The 21084-nt window shown below is 40.8% G+C and overlaps 1 protein-coding gene across 3 annotated transcripts in view; it reads left to right on the top strand.

The window, feature by feature from the left end:
- The window catches only part of SOCS7 (suppressor of cytokine signaling 7), a 42955-nt gene extending 22168 nt beyond the window's left edge, over nt 1-20787 (top strand). For all 3 annotated transcript variants that reach the window (XM_079134737.1, XM_079134738.1, XM_079134736.1), the window contains 3 exons: nt 10318-10453; nt 10807-10957; nt 15083-20787. In XM_079134737.1, coding sequence (XP_078990863.1) covers nt 10318-10453; nt 10807-10927 — 257 coding nt within the window. In that variant the 3' untranslated portion in view covers nt 10928-10957; nt 15083-20787. The remainder of the gene's footprint in view (nt 1-10317; nt 10454-10806; nt 10958-15082) is intronic.
- Nucleotides 20788-21084: the final 297 nt, after the last annotated feature.

Genomic DNA, 21084 nt, shown 5'->3' with positions numbered 1-21084 from the left:
CATAAAAAAATCAGATAAATGCTTTATTCTTTTTCTTTATTACCAGTTTTCAAGATAATGAACTGATTCTGCATCATCCTTGAAGGTGACCATTTAAAAAAATCGTATGAACATATGAAATTTATATATACTTGATTGGTACAATAGTTTGGATCTGGAGTGTCCTTCAAAGGTCCATGTCTTAAAGGCATGGTCACCAGCCTGTGGCACTATTGGGAGATGGAGAGAGCTTTGGGAAGGAGGTGGGGCCCAGTAGAAGTACTTTAGGTCATTGGAGGCATGCCCTTGAAAAGGGGCATTTGAACCCCAGTCCCTTTCTTTCCTTCTTTGCTCCCTGGATGTCATGAGGTGAGCACCTTCCTGCCATGTGCTTCCACCATGATATACTGCCTCACCACAGGCCCAAGGCACACGCCTAGCAACCGTAGATTGAAATTTGAGCCAAATGACCTTTTTCCCCCTAAAAGTCTTGGCTGAGGCTATGGCTCCAGTGGTAGCATGCTCACCTAGCACACATGAGGCCCTGGGTTCGATCCTCAGCATCACATAAAAAAATAAATTAAAGGTATTGTGTCCACTAAAAAAAAATATATATATATATATATAATTTTTATATATTTATACATTTTTATACATTTTATATATTTTTATACATTTTTATATATATAAGTTGATTATCATTTTTGGGGGGGGGGCAGGTATACTAGGGATTGAACCCAGAGGTATTCTACCACTGAGCTATACCCCTAACCTTTTTTCATTTTTATTTTGAGACAAGGTCTTGCTAAATTGCTGAGGCTGGCCTTGAACTTGTGATCCTTTTGCCTCAGCCTTCTGAGTCACCAGGATTACAGGTGTGTGCCACTGTGCCCAGCTTCAAGTTGATTATCTTACATGTTTTTCCATAGTGACAGATGACTAACACTGTGCGTTTCAACTCTTTTCAATTATGATTATTGAAGCTCAGATTTTCCTCTTTGACCAGTAGAAGCCTTTTCATGTTAGTGTATTTCCTTCCTTTCTTTATTGAGATATAAGTCATAGAATGTAAAATTCATGCATTTTTAATTTTTTCTATTTTATGACAGGGTCTTGTTTTGGGCCTCCTTGCTAAGTTGCTGGTGCTTGCCTCTATCTTATGATCCTCCTGCCTCAACCTTTTGAGTTGCTGGGATTACAGGCATGTATCAGTGCCCAGCTAATTCACCTATTTGAAGTATTTGATTCAGCAGTTTTTTATTATATTCACAGAGTGATGTGATTACCACAATCAATTTTGGAACATTTTTATCATATCGAAATGAAAAACTCATACCATTAGCAGTTATTCCCTATTCTCCCTATCTCCTAGCCTCTGGCAAATATAAATCTGTTTTCTTTCCCTATTATAATTTGACTCTTTGGTACACTTCACATAAATTGAATCATACAATATTTGACCTTTTGTGTTTAGTTTCTTTCACTTAACAATGTTTTCAAGGTTCATCAGTGTTGTAGCATGTGTCAGAACTTAATTCCTTTTAATAATTGAATTATTATGTGATTATAACCATCATGTGTTTATACTGTATGCTGTTTATCTGCCATTAGTTGAAGATATTTGGGTTGAATCTACTTTTTGGCTATTATAAAATAAGGCTTCTGTGAACATTCATGTTTTTGCATGAACATATATCTAGGAGGAAAATTCTGGGTTGTAAGGTAATAACCCCATCATTAATTTTTTAAGAACCTGCCATACTTTTCCAAAACAACTGTACCATTTTGCATTTCCACCAGTTGTGCCTGAGGTTTCCAGTTTCTCCACCTTCTTGCCAGCACTTTTACCATTTTTTAAAAAAATATAGCCATCTTAGTGCATATGAAGTAATACCTCATTATACTTTTGGTTTTCATTTTCCTAATGATACTGATATATTTTCATAAATTTATTGTCTATTTGTATAGCTATTCAAAATATTTGTTCATTTGTATTTTTGAAATTTATGTACTTATTTACTTAAAGAAGAATGCTGAGGATCAAACCCAGGACCTTGAGCATGCTACTAAGCAGACATTCTATCACTGAGGTATATTCCTAGCCACTCACTCTGCTCATTTTAAAATTAAGTTATTTATCTTTATATTATTGAGTTATTAGAGTATTTTATATATTCTCAGTGTAAGTCCCGGTCAAATAAATGATTTGCAAGTATTTCTTCCCATTCTGTCTTTTTATTTTCTATCCTTTAAAAAACAATTTTTTAAAGTGCATTCTTTTTCTAAAAATTCTTTTTTTTTTTTTTTTTTTTTTTTTTTTTTGCGGTGTTAGGGATTGAACCCAGGGCCTGTGCTTACAAGGCAAGCACTCTACCGACTGGGCTATCTCCCCAGCCCTAAAAATTCTTTTTTTAGATGTTGATAGACCTTTATTTTATTCATTTATATATATGTGGTGCTGAGATTTGAACCCAGTGCCTCACACATGCTAAGCAAGCACTGTAGCACTGAGCCATAATCCCAGCCCCAAAAAACAATTTTTTGATTCAGTGAGTTCCTACTTATTATTCTTTTCATGTTGTTATTTGTTATACATTCATCTCTCTGTATCCACAGGTTCTTCATCAGTGAGTGGATTCAGATCAAATATACTTAAAAAAAACTTGATGGGCATGGCAGCACATACCTGTATTCTTAACTACTTAGGAGACTGAGGCAGGAGGATTACAAGTTTGAGGCCAGCCTGGGCAACTTTGCAAGACCCTGTCTTAAAATTTAAAATAAATAAATAAATAAAAAGGACTTAGAATTTAGTCTAGTGGTAGAGAAGAACTGGTTTTAATCACTAGTACCACAAAAAGAAAAAAAAATTTATCTGTTATGAACATGTATAGACATTTTTTCATGTCATTATTCCCTAATCAATTCAGTATAGCAACTATTTAAATGACATTTACATTGTATTAGGTATTCTAAGTAATCTAGTGATGATTACAAGTATGTATGTGTGTGTGTGTGTGTGTGTGTGTGTGTGTATTATATATGTGATTAAAAGTATACAGCAGAAGGATGTGATAGGTTTATGCAAATAGGCCATTTTATGTAAGGAACTTGAGCATTTGCAGATTTGTTGTCCATTAGTGGTCTGACAACCAATTTCCTCTGCATACCAAGGGATGACTATATTTTAAGAGTTTTACCTAAACCCACAGTAATGGGGATTAATGTCCAGATTTTCTTTTAAGATGCCTATAGTTTTAGCTGTTACAGTAAGTCTGTGATCCATCCTGAGTTAATTTTTGTGTATGGTGTGAGGAGGAGATCCACCCTCATTCTTTTTCACGTGAATATAAAGTTGTCCTAGTACCATTTCACCATTTATTGAAAAGACAGTTCTTTCCCCATTGAATTATCTTGGCATTCTTGTTGAAATCAGTTATTGTAAATGCACAGGTTTATTTACAGACTTTCAGTTCTATTCTGTTGAACTGTTTGTCCATCTTTGTGCCACATTGTCTTGATTACAATGGTTTTGTAGTTTTGTTTTTTTTTTTTTTTTTCCTTTTTGGTGCCAGGGATTGAACCCAGAGGGACTTTACCACTGAGCCATATCCCCAACCCTTTTTTTTTTTTTTTTTGTGGTGCTGGGAATTGAACCCAGGGCCTTGTGCTTGCAAGGCAAGCACTTTATCAACTGAGCTATAGCCCCTGCCCTCCCCAACCCTTTTTTATTTTTTATTTTGAGATGAGGTCTTCCTAAGTTGCTTAGAGTCTTGCTAAATTGCTGATTGAACCTATGATCTTCTCCCTTAGCCTCCCGAGTTGCTGGGATTACAGGCATGTACTTTTTTACGTGCGCACTTACTACATGCCCAGCTCTAGCAAGTTTTGAAATTAAGAAGTGTGAGTCCTCCAACATTTTTGGAGATTGTTTTGGCTGTTTTGGGTCCCTTGCATTTCTATATGATATTTAGGATCAGCTTGTTAATTTCTTCAACGCAGCCACCTGAGATTTTGATGGGTTTTGAGCTGAGTCTGTTCATCAATTTGCAGAGTATTGCCATGTTAACAATACCAAATAAATCTTCTGATTTGTGGACATGGGATGTTTTTCTGTTTATTTAAATCTTCTGTAAACTTTTTGAACAATATTTTGTAGTTTTTCATAGGAAAAGTTTTGTACTTCTTCTGTTAAATTTTTCCTAAAATTGCTTCTTGGTCTTTTGGCTAAGATCAAGTGGAAATTTATTCCTAAGTATTGGATCATTTTTATGTTACTATAAGTAGAATTTTCTTAATTTTAATTATTTTTTACTTGTTTATTGCTAGTATATAGACATTTAGTTGCTTTTGTATATTTATCTTATATCCTGCAACCTTGCTAAATTCACTTATTCAGCAATAATTCAGAAATGTCTGAATTATTATATTCAGATATTGGATTTGAAATACTATGTATTTTTCTCTTTTTCTTTCTTTCTTCCAGGGATGCTTTACCATTATGCTACATTCCCGGTCCTTTTTATATTTTGAGACAGTGTCTCAATGAATTGCTCAGGTTGGCTTTGAACTTGTGATTCTCCTACCTCAGCCTCCTAAGTTTCTGGGATTACATGTGTGCACATGTGCCAACACTTGGCTTCTATGGATTTCCTTTTTTTTTTTTTTTTTTTTTTTCCTTTTTTTAAATTGGTTCTTTTATACATGACAATTCATTTTGATATAATTGTACAAACATGGACTATATCTTATTCTAATTAGGACCCCATTGCTATGGATGTACATAATAGTGAGATTCACTATGGTGTATTCATATATGTACACAGGAAAATTATTTTGGATTCATTCCACTGTCTTTCCTTTTCCTGTCCCCTCCTCCTTTCCCTTCATTTCCATTTGTTTAATCTACTGAATATCTCTTCTTCCCCTCTCCTCCCTTATTGTGGATTAGCTTCCACATATCAGCCAAAACATTCAACCTTTGGCTTTTTTTTTTTTTTTTTTTTTTTTTTTTTTTGCGGTGCTGGGGAATTGAACCCAGGGCCTTGTGCTTGCAAGGCAAGCACTCTACCAACTGAGCTATTTCCCCAGCCTCCAACCTTTGGTTTTTTGAGAATGGCTTATTTAATTTACCATGATAGTCTCCAGATCCATCCATTTACTTGCAAATGTCATAGTCATTCTTCTTTATGACTGAATAATACTCCATTATGTATTTCTTTTTAAGATATGAAAATACATGTAGATGTAAAAAGGCCAAAGAGCCCATGAGATTATAGAAGAAAAGTGAGGACTGGGGATACTGCTCAGTTGGTAGAGTGCTCGCCTTGCAAGCGCAAGGCCCCAGGTTCAATCCCCAGTAGCAAAAAAAGAGAATCTTCTACCCTCCCACTGCTGCTCTCATATCCCAGAAATTTGCATTGTCAATAATTCATTACATGTAGGTGTTTGGTTTGATTGGTACTGTGAATTGAATCCTCTGGAAATTTATTACCAAGTTACACTCCCAGACCTTTTTATTTTTCATTTCAAGGTAGGGCCTCACTAAGTTGCTGAAGCTGGCTTCAAACTTGGCATCCTCCTGCCTCAACCTCTCAAATTGCTGAGAATAGAGGCATGTGCCATACTTGGCACATTGCAGTTTTTCTTAAGTTGAAGAATGGAGGGGGGGATATTAATAGTACTTTATTGTTAGTTGAAAACTTATTTGACCCTTGACCTTTTATTTATTTATTTTTTCTTGAAAGATTATATTTATGGTCACCTAGCCTCCCTAATTTATTCTCTTTATGCTTACATTTCTTTTTCTTTTTTTTTTTTTTTTGCAGTACTCGGGATCGAACTCAGGGCCTTGTGCTTGTGAGGCAAGCACTCTACCAGCTGAGCTATCTCCCCAGCCCTTATACTTACATTTCTAAGAAAATTTATTTTCTGTGTTTATAAGAAAAAGAGGACCTAGCCAAGTACAGTGGTGCACACCTGTGATCCCAGATGCTAGGGAGGCTGAGGCAGGAGAATTGCAAATTCAAGACCAGCATCAGCAATTTAGTGAAACCCTACCTCAAAATTAAAAGTAAAAAGAATTGGGAATGTAGCTCAGTGATAGAGTACCCTTGGATTCAATCCCCAGTAATGGGGGCGGGGGAAGGCCCTGATTGTGAAGCAGATGTATTTCCTGATCTGATTCTAGTCTTTAGGGAACAGAAAGATCCTGGGTGTTTGGGGTGCTCACACCTAGAAGACATTTTTTGCCCTTAACCTGGCATTTGTTGGGGAGAAGAGTAAAATATTGACATGACTGGAAAATGGATTTGTGCCAGGACCTCCTGGCAAAGGATCAGAGGAAAGTTTCTCATGACCAGTATTCTACCTCACTCTTATCCTTCAACTACGCTGGTGTCTTATCTTGGATTTCTTTCCAATTCTTTTGATTGTTTGTTTTCTTTTATCATTCCTGCAATTGAAACCAGGGGTACTTTATCACTGAGCTACACCCCAGTCCTTATTTTTTTATTTTGAGATAGGGTCCTCCTAACTTGCCCAGGCTGACCTGGAACCGCAATCCTCCTGCCTTAACCTCCTGAGTCAAGCTGAGATTACAGATGTTTGTTACCATACTTATTTGACCTCTTGGGGAACTTTTAAATACTATGCTTTATAGCTCCTTTATTTGATACATGTCTGGTAGATTTCTTAGCATTTCTAACCTCTTCTTTTAACATGTTCTGAATTTGCTATATTTGGGGGGAAACAGTAAAATGGTCAGATTGACACCAATGAATATCAGCATGTTAACAGGTTTCCAATTGCTATTTGTGAACCTCAAGGTTAAAAATAATACAATTAAATAAGCAAGTATATGTGGTCATTAAAATTCAAGTAGACAGATAATTCTGTTGCTTATTATTCTGATCTCTTTAAACATAAGTCATATAACACTATATTTTTGGGAATAAATTATTAGATATATAAATTAATTTTATCTCTGAAACATCATGCTGAATTTAGCAAAATTATAACCAATCCCCAAAAGCTTTCTGTTTGTCATAGTTTTACTAAAGAATATGTAGCTACCAGTAAGGAAAGAAAAGGATAAATTCAAAGAGGCATTTGAACCCAAGATAATTTTTTTTTTTCTGGTGCTGGGGATTGAACCCAGGGCCTTGTGCTTGCAAGGCAATCACTCCACCAATTGAGCTATATCCCCAGCCCCCCAAGATAATTTTTTAAAACAACTTGAATAATATATTCAAGATAAATTCATGTATGAATATATTTGGAGGGAGGAATACTAGAGATTGGGCACTTTACCACTGAGCTATATTCTCAGCCCTTTTTATTTATTTTTATTTTGAAACAGGGGACCTTGCTAAGTTGCTGAGTCTGGCCTTGAACTTGTGATCCTTCTGCATCAGCCTCGCAGATTGCGGGGATTATAGACATATGCCACCTTACCCGGTCTCTGGTTTTTTTCTTTTAATGGAAAGGACCAACCATGTTGGTATGGGAGGGCTGAAGTGTTTCAAAATAGACTGTAAAGGGTGAGAGTGATCGGGAAGAGACTAGAAGGGGCTGGTCATTCATGAATCAGGGTGCTGTGAGTGTCTTGGACTACTCAACTGTCAGTGGGGTAGGTTCTCTGAGGACACTCCTAGAGAACCCCCTAAAAAGTTTCCCTTGACTGTGGCAGAACCACTGCTAGCTCTTCCTTAGTCAAAACAGGTGTTCAAGGCAGGTCATTTTCATTGGTTCTGTGCCATGAGCAGAGTCTCTAAGCTCAGTGGGCCTCAGTTTCTTCAAAGGTAGAATGGAGTGGTGTTAGCTGTCTTTTTTTTTTTTTTTTTTTGCGGTGCTGGGGATCGAACCCAGGGCGTTGTGCACTCTACCGACTCAGCTATCTCCCCATCTACCCAGCCCCCAAGCTGTCTCTTAAGTATAGATTTGGTTTCTTTTTTTCAGTACTAAGGATTGAATTTAGTGGTGTTCTACCACAGCTACATCCCTAGCCTTTTTTTAATTTTTATTTTTGAAATAAAAAATAAAGGATCTCACTAAGTTCCTGAGGTTGACCTGGAACTCATGACCCTTCTGCCTTAGCCTTCTGAGTCTCTAGGATTACAGGCATGTGCCATCAATCACTCCTATCTTTTAAGTATAGTTTTAAAGATAAGTCTACTTGCTTAGTAACAGTACAGTATGGTTGTTTTTGTTTGTTGAAAATGTCAGTTGTCAGTAACCATGGAAAGGCTTTTGGGAGGCAGTCTGCAAGCTTTTCTTCTTATGCCTATAAATAAAATATATAAATGGTATGAAACTAAGCCCCAGTAATAATGGATATTTTCTTTTCCAAACAGTTGTGTCTACAGAATTTCTTTTGATATAATAATGACTGAGAAAATATTTTTCATTTCTGATTCTTTCTCACAGTAGTTTGCTCGTTTGCCTAGTATCGTCTCTTTGTTTATTAAAACCAAGATATTCTTAGTTACTTTGAACCTGTTTCAGTGACCCTTCCATTCTGGGTGTGTGTGGGTGTGTATCTGTTGTATGGTATGACCCACGGGGGTCTGGGATTCCCCAACACAGTGCCTGCTGGTTAGGGTGTGGTGCCCCCATTGGGCCTGGCTGGTGTCAGTCAGCGGGCACATTTGCACTGAGTAGCACCAACTTGCCCACATTACTGTAGTTGCTGTTCTTTTAAAAGCATCATCCTCCTTTTTTCTCTTTCTGTAACCCATCCTGTTTAGAAGCAGAAAGGGGAGTGCTGATGGGGAATTAAAGGTGGCTAAAACCAATTGTCCTGGCATAAAGTAAATGGTAGAAGTAATAGGCCTGTGAAATTTGATGTCAGTTGTTGCCTTCTACTTCCCAGTCTGTCCACTACCCACAGGAATTAAGTGGGGACCTCTCTTGTCTTAGTCCATTTTCTGTGGCTGTAAAAAAATACCTGAGGCTGTGTATTTCATAAATAAAAGTCTATTTGACTCATTGTTCTGGAGGTTTAAGATCATGGTGTGCATCTCTTTGGCTCTGGTGAAAGCCTCGTGGTAGATGGCATCACAGTAACGTGCCATTACAATGGCAGGAGTGTGTGCAGGAGAGAGATTCAGGGGAGGTGCCTATTCTTTTGTTTTGTTTTTTTTTTTTTTTGGTACCAGTGATAGAACTGAGAGGTACTTAACCACTGAGCCACATCCCTAGCCTCCACCCATCCCCTTTTTTAAAAAAAAAATTTTAACTTTGAGACAGGGTATCTCTAAGTTACCTAGGGCCTCACTAAGTTGCTAAGGCTGACTTTGAACTTGCAATCTTCCTACCTCTGCTTCCTGAGTGGTGGGATCACAGGCATGTGCCACCACACCTGGCAAGGTACCCGTTCTTTTTTTTAATTTTTTTTATACATTGATAGACCTTTATTTTATTCATTTATTTATATGTGGTGCTGAGACTCAAACACAGTGTCTCACACATACTAGGCAAGCGCTCTATCACTGAACCACAACTCCAGCCCCAAGGTACCCGTCCTTAAAGGAACTAATCAAGCCCCAAAGACCTGACCCACTCCTGGGAGACCAATTCCTTCTAAGAGTAGAGTCCCATGATGTAATCATTTTCTATTAGGTCCCTCCTCTTAAAGGCTGTACCACCCTAACATTACCACGGAGGGGCCAAGCTTCTAACACATGACTGTTTGGTGTGGAACAAACCATATTCAAACCATAGCATTTCTGAACAGTCTGAGTCCTCACCAGGGTTCTGTGAGGTAATGCTGAATAAGTATCTGCAATTCTTAGTTGGGAGGATGTTGTTCCTTGCTATTCCCAAGATCATTAGGATTGACACTAGGCCCCAAGAAAAATCTCTAGCTTTACATTATTCACTGGACTATTCTGTGGACCAAGACAGTCAGCTGTTATAACGCAGGGAAGCTGGGTGTGTGCATGTAATCCCAGAGACTTGGGAAGCTGAGGCAGGAAGATGGTAAGTTCTAGGCCAGCTTGGGCAACTTAGGAAGACCATGTCTCAAAATAAAAGATAGAAAGGGCTGGGGATGTAGCTCAGGGTACAGTACCCCTGGGTTCAATCCCCAGTACTTGGGGGATGGGGAATGATACTGGGGAGATCGTGGGCAAGGAGAATAAATCCCTTGAATGTGAAACATGGAAGTGCTGCTTCTGCAAATGGAAATCCATGGCCCTTTTGGAACTGAACTACTTTTGCACAATGCATATATGAACTATAAAGTACCATTTTCCTTCCCTGGATTCTCTTCATAAGGAAGTTGTGGTTAGCTGCATTGTTCCTTCTGAATGTTTGCTTTTGTTTTCATTCTTGAAGGACTGCCACCAACTCCAGTCCAGCTGCTCTATCCAGTGTCCCGATTCAGCAATGTCAAATCCCTCCAGCACCTTTGCAGATTCCGGATCCGACAGCTCGTCCGGATAGATCATATCCCGGATCTCCCACTGCCTAAGTACAATGGGGACATTAGGGTTGGGGCAGGAAGGGGTTGGGGGGGTAAGTTACAAATGTCAGTGACGCCTGCAAGCTGCTTACACCGGCAGATAGTGGCATAAAATATTTGTAGGCATCATCCTTTCACCTTTCCAGTGTCTTAACACCTAATTCTAGAACTATCACACTGTAGCCAAAAGGGAAGAAGGTGTGTATATCAGCCTTCCCTCTGCAGGCCCTATGAAGAGTGCAGTGGGAATGGTAGAGTGAGGGTGTCAGGATGGCCCAGAGGTAGAGTGCTAGCCTAGCATGCATAAGGACATTATGTACCATTAACACTTTGTGGTGTCCCCCACTTGTTTTTTTTAACAGACCTCTGATCTCTTATATCCGAAAGTTCTACTACTATGATCCTCAGGAAGAGGTATACCTGTCTCTAAAGGAAGCGCAGCTCATTTCCAAACAGAAGCAAGAAGTGGAACCCTCCACGTAGCGAGGGGCCCCCTGCTGGTCACCACCAAGGGTAGGGGCTCTCAATGTTCAGCCTATGTGCAGTTACCATGGGCAGTTAACACCTGCCCCTCTCTGGCAGCTCCTCAGGTTATACCCCTGATCTAGGTATCTGCCCATAGAGTTACCAAATCTGATAAATGGCCTCTCCAAGGGGCACATGCCCCATTTGGGGGAAAGGCACACAAACATGAAAGGCTTAAAGAATATTTGCTAAGCAACATGCAAATGAATTACAGAATATAAGTGAGGAGGACACACAGTTGAAGCTAAGCGTGCAGCCTTTTCATACTTGGCCTTACCCGATCTCCTTGCTGTTGCACAAATGATATAAGGTGGGAAACAAAGCAGAAAAACAAAGGGGAAGAAGACTTCATCAAAGGAAATATAAACATGCCTTTTATTGCAGTAGGCATGCACTTCAGCAAGAACTCCACCAAGTCGCACAGCTTAGTATGGGGATGAGGAAAAACATCCTGCTCTTCTATTTGGAGTCTTCTTTGGGCCACTGCAAAGTAAATTGTTGAAGAGAATAAATTAAATTAATTAACTGAGAAATTCAGTTTTCTAAGAGGCTATTCTATCATTGCTACACTGAGTTCTACTCATTTATTTTCTCAAAATGTCTTGAAATACTGGTTTGTGCATGTGAATTTTAATTCATCTTTTAAATTACATTAACATAGACTTTGAAAAGTTAAGGCAAGTAGGGAACAGATTTGCAGGGAGCTGATTCTGGTGGTACTGGCTGAGAGCAAGAGTTCATGTTCTGTTATCTACTTTCAGTTTACAATGTCTTTCCTATTAGTGTGGGGTGTTGTTTCTTTGTGTGTTTGGTACTGGGAATTGAACCCAGAGACATTTTACCACTGAGCTACATCCCCAGCTCTTTTTTATTTTGGTCTTGCTCAGTTGCCAAAGGTCTCACTAAATTGTTAAGATTGGTCTCAGACTCATGATCTTCATGCCTCAGTCTCCCAAGTCACTGACATTACAGGCATGAGCCACCACACTTAGCTTAGGGTATCTTTCTAGCATTTCTAATCTGTGTTTTTCAGTCTCATCCCCCACACAAAACAAACAAAGGGGGAAATCCCACAAGAATAGCTGCCTTAGAGTGAGGAGGGGGTTTTACTTGCTACGCTGTCTCCCAATAGGAGAGTGACAACTGATAGATGTCCCATGGGTTTTCTTTAGCCATGACTGAGCTGAGCCTAGCTGTGTCTCCTCTTGGCTCCAGAAATCCCAGATTTCTTTGTGAGAAAGCATGTGAGCCAGGCTAACAATGATTAACAGGGAGAAAGGATGTCAAGGAGAGACCAAGAAATGGAGACTCATGTGTATCATACATGTACATAGGGTAACGATGTTTGTCTCATTCCACTATCTTTTCTTTCCTCACCCCCTCCCCTCCCCTCCCCTCATTTCCCTCTACACAATCCAGAGTTCCTCCATCTTTCTCTTACCCCCCTTAAGTCCCCCCATTATGTATCATCATACACTTATCAGAGAAAACATTTGGCATTTGGTATGATATTCTCCAGCTCCATCCATTTACCTGCAAATGCCGTAATTGTATACTTCTTTATGGCTGAATAATATTCCAATATATATATATCACAGTTTCTTTATCCATTCATCAACTGAAAGGCTTCTAGGTTGATTCCACAATCTAGCTATTGTGAATTGAAGTGCTATAAACATTGATGTGAGCCTGCAGAGTTTTAAGGAATCCTGGACTCTGCGTACATTCTTTTATCATATTGTGTTAGCTTTCCATCACTGTGACAACATACTTGAGATGAACAACTTAAAAAGTTGGCTCATAGTTTCAGAGGTTTCAGTTCAAGGTCAGCTGACTCCATTGCTTGTGTATGGTAGAGCAAATCTGCTTACCTCATGGTGGCAAGGAAGCAAAAAGAGAAAGGGGTTAGAGTCCCACTATTCCTTTCAAAGCCACACACTCAGTGGCCTAACTTCCTTCGAGGTCCCACCCACCTCCAGTAGTGCCACAGGCTGGTAACCAAAGCTTTTAATACATGACCTGTGGTGTGGGTATCTATTATATACATTTTGTGCCTTGGAAGTAACTCCTGAAACATATCTAGAACAATCTCCCTGTGGCAGATGGCTTTGCAGTCAAGAATGGGATGGGAAAGTAGGGGAGAACTTGGGAATCCACCTGCGTGGCTGCACTACTGAAGGGTAGTAGCACCCTTCAGCAAAATGAACCAATTCTGTTTGTGCTATGCCCTGGGAAGAACCCACATAAATAGGAGCTCATTCAGAGAAAGGCCTCACGGTGATGGAGGACCTAAATTTCATCCTATGGATAGTAAGTAAGGGGACCAGAAATATGACTAACCTAAAGCAAAGAAACCTATGATTAATTAACCTAGAGAAAGAACCTAGTAGGCTGGAATGTAGCCTCGTGGTAGAGATCTTTCCTAGTAGCATGTTCAAAGCTCTGTGTGATCCCCAGCAATGTTTAAAGAAAGAAAGAAAGAACCTATGGTGGGATAGCTAAAAAAAAAAAAAAAAACTTGATGGGTTTTCCTAATGAAGACATAAGTGTATTCTGCATGGCTCTAGGGGTAGGACTAGGACCAAAATGAATATAAGTTGCAAGGAGTCAGAGAAGTCCAAAAATGGAATGGTGTTCTTTTCCTCTAGTTGTCATTCAGGGCTGGGGTTGTAACTCAGTGGTAGAGCACTTGCCTAGCATGTGTGAGGCATTGGATTTGATTCTTAGCACCATATATAAATAAATGAATAAAATAAAGGTCTATCAACGTCTAAATGGATCAGCAGACATCCGTGTTTTTTGTTGGGTACCCAGAGGAACTGGGAATAGAGTGCCAGGTAGGACAGTCAGGGGCCATGTTTTCACTCACTAACATTATAGGGAAAGCCAAGCAGCATACTTGTAAGTAAATTAATAGGTGTGGTGACTATATATGTTCTGAGGAAACTAAAGCTGGTGAAGTTTAGTGGTTAATGTTAGGGTTCTATTTAAGTCTCGTGAGGAGATGACATGTCAGCTGAGGTCTAAATGTCAATAAGGCAGCCATTGTAGGATCTGAGAACAGATCATTCTGGGTAAGAGGACCTATAAGTATAATGGGAATATACTTAATTATAATGCCTGAATTGGGCAAGAATATGGTATGATCAGGTACCAGGTAGAGGATAGCTGTGTCATAAGTGTTGGGGGCAGTCATGTATGGCAAAGATTTAAACTGAACCTACAGGGTCCATTTTTCTGTGCTAAAGAATAAGCATAATGCTATACTTGCTCCAGATTTAGATCCTAGAATCCTTGAAAAAGGGGAAGTAATACTTCCAAAGAGAAGGTATTTAAGGGGTGAAATTTTGCCCTTAGTACTTCTTGTTGGTCAGGCTGATTATAATTTGGGAGTGCTGTTATCTTCAAATTTCATTCCAAGGTGCTTGGAATCAGGATACAGAATAAATAGCAAGAATATCCTTTCTCAAATCACAAGGTAGAAGCTTCAATGGCCTTTGTGATTCTGTCAACTCTCTTTGATAGCCAGAAGCTGCGGAGACATAGAGCTATTTCTAGCCAGGCTTACAAGGGGTTACTTCAGGGCTTAGATTCCTTTTAGCCCCTAGCACAGGTGGGCCTTGGGAAAAGGAGGGGGAAGTGAGCAGGAAAATAAAGGGAAAGAGAATTTAGACAGTGTGGTAGAATATATTTATCAGTTGCTTCAAGATCTGTTTTGGCAACCAAGTCATGGGCTTCTCAGACCCTTTTAATAGCAGCATTGCCACATCTTCAGCCAGATATAATATATAGAGAGAAGCATTTGGCTATCCAGGCTTCATTTTCCTTTTTTTGTTGTTTTTTTATTTTTATTTTTTTGAGACAGTGTCTTGCTATGTTGCCCAGGCTGGTCTTGAACTTCTGGGCTCAAGTGATCTCCCACCTTAGGCCTCCTGAGTAGCTAGGACTACATGCGCAACCATAGGCACTTCCACTCTCCTTTTGAAATGTGCTTTTCCACCTTTAGCAGCTAGTCTAGTCTTTTGTTCCATTTGGATTCTACTATGTTGAACTGGTCTAATTTTTCTTTTTTCTTTCTTTCTTTTTTTTTTTTTTTAACTTTTTTCACCTTAGGCATTTGGTTGCCAAGCTCCAGTTTGAAGAATCAAATGAAGCTACCATGAAAAGAAGAACAAGAAAAAAGGAATAGGAAGGTTTGGGATTCTATGTTCAAAGACTATGGTTTCTCCTGAAGCCCTGGGGCTTGGAAGAAGCACACAACCCCAGAGTCTGAGTAGGGGGCTCCACCGTTCATATACACCCATGGTATCCCAGAACTAGATGAGCTCCTTGGAAAACTGGAAGAAGTCTCAACACTGTTTCTTTTCAGAAGTTTTGTTTTCAATATGTGCATTTCTCAGTATGGAAAACTCACCTTGAAGGCAGCTGGGCTTTGGAAGTGGTGTGAAGGGTGAGCAGGTCCAAAGAAGGGGCAGGGAGGAGAGGAGCACCATTCACATTCACTTGGTGCCAGAGATAGAGTTAGGGTCTTCACCATGGACCTTGCAGAATGGAGGAGAAGCCAGAGAAGTGCAAACAGGATTAGAAGTTTGAAGGAAGGAGAATTTGCTTCTCATTGCCAGCTTCAGTAGGAGCAGAAGAGAAAGAGGGCAGGTAGTCTGGAAAAGAAAATTGTTGGATAAAAACTGGCAAATGGCCTTTGCTGGAGGAAGTAGTGACTCCCCACATCCTTTTCCTTTTTAGGGTTTAGGAACCTAATTTCAGAATTGCCTCTCTTGGAAGTTATGTTTATTTTATTTTACTTAATTCCTTAAGCTCTATGACCTGAAATTAATTAACCCTGTTCTCCTTTCAACCTCCTCAGTCCCTTCCCCTGAGGTATCTGTACATTTCACTCCAGTCATGGGAACATCATTCCTATTGCTTTCACCAGCTGTCAAGGCAGTAGTGTTTCTTATCACCTGAGCAGTTCAGAGCTGCGGTCATGGACTGCTGAGTTTAATGAAGCATGCTTCCTCATGCTTCATGGCAAACTGTATCCTCAGTTTAGGAGTCAGCATTACCTCCATATGTCTGTCAGTGAATGAGAGGGAATGTGGAGGAAGGTGAGAAGCAAAGCTCTTGTGCTCTTCTTAGAAGAAATCTTGAATGTACCAGCCTTAATGGGATTTCCTTAGTTCAGAGGAAGAGAGCATCATATCTTGTGTTTTTAGGTTTATCATTGTGGTGTCACTTCTGGGACGGGAGGTAGCAAGGGCTTCTTCATTTTCCTGCATTCATTCTAGCAACCCAGACATTTTATGAGTCAGTTTCCATTGCCCTCCATTCTTTAGGAAGTCTTGTCAGATGCTAATTCAAGAGTTGCCTGTTTTCTAGGTGGATATGGAAGAGGGAGAAGAAAAACTCAGTACTTTTCAGTGGTCTTTAATTTTTTTGCACCTGACCATTGACAAATTATAAAACATTGTGTGTTTTCCTCAGTTACTCTGGGGAGAGGTTTGCTACTGAGATGTGACTGTTGGGCTATTGGGTCTTTATTACTCTTCTGCAGGAAGTATTCCATGAAACTTGGGTCCCTTGTGTTTATATCTGCCTCAGCTCACAAGATAAATCACATTGTTTGTGGTTTACTGATAGTTTGGGGTGAGGCTCCAGTGTCTTAGTAATTTGTAGGACTGCCTCATCTGGAAGCACTGGCCTTTGACTTTATACCCTGCATAGACTGTCCAGTCTTCCTTCTTGTAGCTGAATGGAGGGGAAACTTGGATCATTACCTGGCTATAAAGAAATGAGCCCACAAAATGAGCTTTGCAGCACAAACCTAGCCCACTTCTGGTATGTCCTGTGGTACGCCTTTTTTCGTTGGCCTCCAGGGAAGTATTACCAACTAAATAAGATTGTGATTCCAGAGGTTGACTAAATTCTAGAGTCTTGCCTCTGGAGGGCAAAGGTCACTCTCCATCTTATAGCAAGGGCCACTCCATTCATTGTAGAACCTGAAGTCTGGGATCCATTGATGTTCTTGAGTGGCTAATATGCAACTACCTGGGATTGTTTTCCCTCATTTCAGCTACTCATTATTTTTAAATTATTAAAATTTTATATTATTAATATTTTTTAAAAATTATAGTGTGTGTGGCTCTGGGCTAGATACTGTGGAAAACATATAAAGTAGAAGACATGATCCTTAGCTTAAGGAAGCTTTCAGGTGACTGCCACATGTGAAAAAATTGGAGAGCAACTCATTGTGGCAGAGAATCAAGGATTGTCTTTAAAGACACTTGGAGTGAGTGAGATCAGGGTAGACCAGATGGTCTGGGAAAGCTCTCTGACAGTGAGACTTTGGGTTGTAGGCGGGGGCAGCACCATGAGAAGAGAAACACATGAACAAAAGCAAGGAAACAGCAATCTGTGTGGCATGTACTGAACAGTGCATAGCTATCCCTCAGAGCAACAGCATTAAAAAAAATCCTATTTTAGTGTAGTGGTCGAGACTGAAACTTCCTAGTTATCAGGTAGGTCTGGAAGCTGAGGGGTTATAATGACGAGGTAGAAGCCAAAGCCAGAAGTCAGCAGGGCACCTACCTGTCCATTACCCAGGACCTCACTATTTACTCTTTGTCAGCTCAGGCCCTGTGAGGGAGGCAGAGCCCCTGTACTCACTATGGTGCTGGGGTTCCCACCAGATAATTCATATACTCAGGTAAAAAATACCAAACCAGCTATGAATGACCCAACCTCACCACCCAACTTCTCTGTCCTCTTGGGGAAAAAGTATTGAACTCTGTCCATGGTCCATCTGTGCTTAGTACAACTCAGACTATAGCCTGATCCTTCTTCAATAGATTGGGCTGCAAAACAAAAGTGCACAAGACAGTCTGCACCATGGGTGGGTATTTGACACCTGTGAGGGTGACCTTGTATAGAGCAAGTTAAGGAAGGTATGAAGGTGGCAGCTGGGGCAAGACAAGCACATGCTGGCTAGAGAATCAGCAGAGCAGAGGAAGCAGGAGCAGGGCTAGTGGCCAGTCCTTGGCCTTCACCCTTTGCCAGTGCTGTACAGTACTAATGGAAATGCACTCTACAGAGGGAACTCATTCCTTTCTGGTCATTGTAAATTAAAGTCACAAACTGGGAAAGACTGTCTTCTAGTGACCCACTGTTAATTTCTAAGTTGTGTGAGGTCAGTATCATCAGGCCCTGCATGTGTGACTTTCACTTATGTGATTGATGTAATCTTCCTCAGGACGGGTATGAGCCAATGTGAGCTAGTGATGACTACTGCTACAATCTGTCGTTACTTGAAATGCATATGCTGTGTTGGGAGCACAGGTGCAAGAGGGTGGGCGCTTTGGTGTTGGGGGCTAGATAGGTGACTGACCCTTACAGAGCTTAGGACCATTGACAATAACCTTGGCCTGGTCTCCCACCTGTGAAGATGAAGTGAATGTAACACCTGCAGTGGGAGCTGTGTATGAGTGTGCCAGCCCAAGGAGAGAAGTTTGGCAGGGAACTGCCTCTGTGGTTCCTTCTGCCTTCTTTCCTAATTTTCACTTGGGCTGATTGTGTAAGGCCATTATTGAGGTTGAGAGCCACATAGAGATGGCTGCACAAACCCTCCAATATATACTCCATAAGGATTGGAGAGTGGTCAGTTCCCAGATCCAGGTGCAAGAGACTGGAACAGAGCTGGGAGTGTCCTGATGAGCCAACCTTTTCAGCCCTCATCCCTGAGCCCCCAGAGGATTATGGCCTGCTAAGCCCCCAAACCCAGAAGGAAATGTGGATAGGAGGAACTTTTTCCCCAGGGTGAGATCTTTCCCTTCCCTGCTTCTCCTCCCTTAGCTTTTAAGCCTGGAGTTTAGAGGACCAGGCTCCAGGATGTAACTCTGTGGCTGTTGGAAGGAGGTCTGCAAGTCTGTGAGTGTGAGTGTGTCTTCATTTGCCCAAGTTTTGTCACCAGTTGAGGTGTTGTGAGCATCTCCACTGGGGGAGCCTGGGATGTTTTCCACTTCTAAGAGAATGACATGCCCCCTGTACATAGGGGAGGAGCTTTTGAATTAGACATTTTCCCTATGGGAATCCTCTTGGTTTGGTTTGTGGGGAGGTGGGGTGGATAAGTAGTTTTTATCTCTGATCGTCAACACAGCTGTTCTTACACTGAATTTGTGCTATTGCATACATGTAGCCATCTTTCTTTTCACTGCAGCAGTGTTTATCAGTAGTTCAAAATGATTTATTTGCTCCTGGGGAGTAAAACCTTTTTTATTAAAAAAGAAAAAAAGAAAAAAAAAAAAAAGAAAAATTTGCCCCACTATGATAGCTTTAGGATTATTGGACCTCAAAGGTCAAGTCTGCACGTCCCTGTGACATTCTGTTTTGGCACTGGAGGCTTCATGCTCAGCACAAAATGACAGGAGGGCTTGAGCAAATGGAAAACAAAGTTTTGAGGGAGTGAAATGGGGTTGAACTACAGAGACAGGCACTGGGGACTCAGGTACTGCAGTTGAACAGAAATAAGTTGCTTTTAAAAATATTGATTCTCTAATCTGTCAGAGAAGGACCTTTTTTTACATGCAAATTTCATGTCATCTTTTTCTCATTGCTTCTTGGCCTTCCTGATAGGTGTCACCTAATTTCTTCCTGTGTCCTTTCTGTCCTTTCTACACCTTCTCCCTTCCCTTCCCACTCTCATCTACCTCCTGGGAAGCCAGTCCTGCATGCTGTGTGTGACATGCCTTCACTCCCATCTCATCTTCAGAGGGTACCTGGAACTGCTCCCTTCCCCTGTCCTACGCCCTCCTCCAGAATGCCAAGGAGCATCAAGGGGCAGGCAAGGCAGCCAGCCATGATGGGAAGACATGAATGTCTGGTTGCAGCTGGACTGTGATCGATCCTAGTTACTCCTGGAGATAGAGTGTAAGGAAAACAGGACACTCTTCATCAGAACCCAGGGTGATCAGGTACTGCCACACAGCTGTGCTCAGAGCTGTGTCCTCAGCTCCCTAACCAGCTCAGGTGGAGCAGGCAGGCTGGTCTGATGACTCCATCCCTGGTGCTCCGTTGAGGGAGAGGCAGGACCAATGCACCGCTCTGGGTAGGCCAGTTGTTGGGGTGCCCAAACTGGTGCTGCCCATGGCACGACCACTGCTGTACATTTTTGGTTGTTTTTAAGAAGCTCAAGACGGGTGTCGTTCTGGGCTCTGGGTTGCCAGTTTTTCACCAGACACCCACTATAACCTCTCTGTCCTCTTAAGCCACCCCTACCCTCCTCCAAGCCAAAGCGTGGCCTGGCTTTTGTCTTCCCATTTGGGTTTCCTCCTTTACTACTCTCCCTTTTTGTGCTTAATTTATTAAAATAGTTGCTGTATAATTTATTTTCATAAACTATAAAAAAATAACTAAATGGTTAAAATAGACTTGCAGGCCAATCTTAAATTGGGTGGGAGGGTTTGAGGGTGGGATGGGGAGAGGGAAAGCTGTTTTGATATAAACAAAACAAATGCACTTTGGGTGTGTTTTGGTATTTTTCTGGGGATAGAGGGGGTGGGTGTTGGGAAGTCCCTGTAGATTAGTTCCAGAATGGGATGTCTGTATATATTGTATTAATAGGCATGTTTGACTCTTGTAAAGGGACATTAGTAGCTGCTGCAGGTCCTGTTTGGAAACCCTATGTACAATTCCCGGTTTTTTGTAAGTGTCAGTGCGGGAGACATTTGACTCTTGTGTTTGTATCTCCTTTTTATGATTGCTGTACCGACCCATGTCTTTTTGGGGAGGGGTGAAAAGAGATTTGAAATAAAAATGTTTAGAAATTATCTCGTTATTTGGGTCTGTGTTTTTCAGTCCCTCACCCACCCCAGGAAATGGCAAGGGTGGGGGCTTCCTATGATGTTAGCTGAGCAGTGTGGAGCTTGTCTGAACTAGAGATGTCAAAAAATTCCTGAGGCTCTTGGTCATTGCTCAAAGCTGACTTCTCTCCTAAGAAGTGCAAGAGAATTCCAGAGAGCTCTTTGGGACCAAGTACCTGTGGCCACCTTGCCTTGGAAGCAGTGACCTGAGCTCTACCCAGGGCAATGTCACATTTATCCACGGAAGTTATCCCTGGCATTCAT

The sequence above is a fragment of the Sciurus vulgaris genome, assembly GCF_902686455.1.
Source record: "Sciurus vulgaris genome assembly, chromosome: 3".
In the NCBI taxonomy this organism is placed as follows: Eukaryota; Metazoa; Chordata; class Mammalia; order Rodentia; family Sciuridae; genus Sciurus; species Sciurus vulgaris.
Note: the sequence above shows the minus strand (reverse complement) of the source record. Positions and strands in the feature narration are given on the sequence as shown.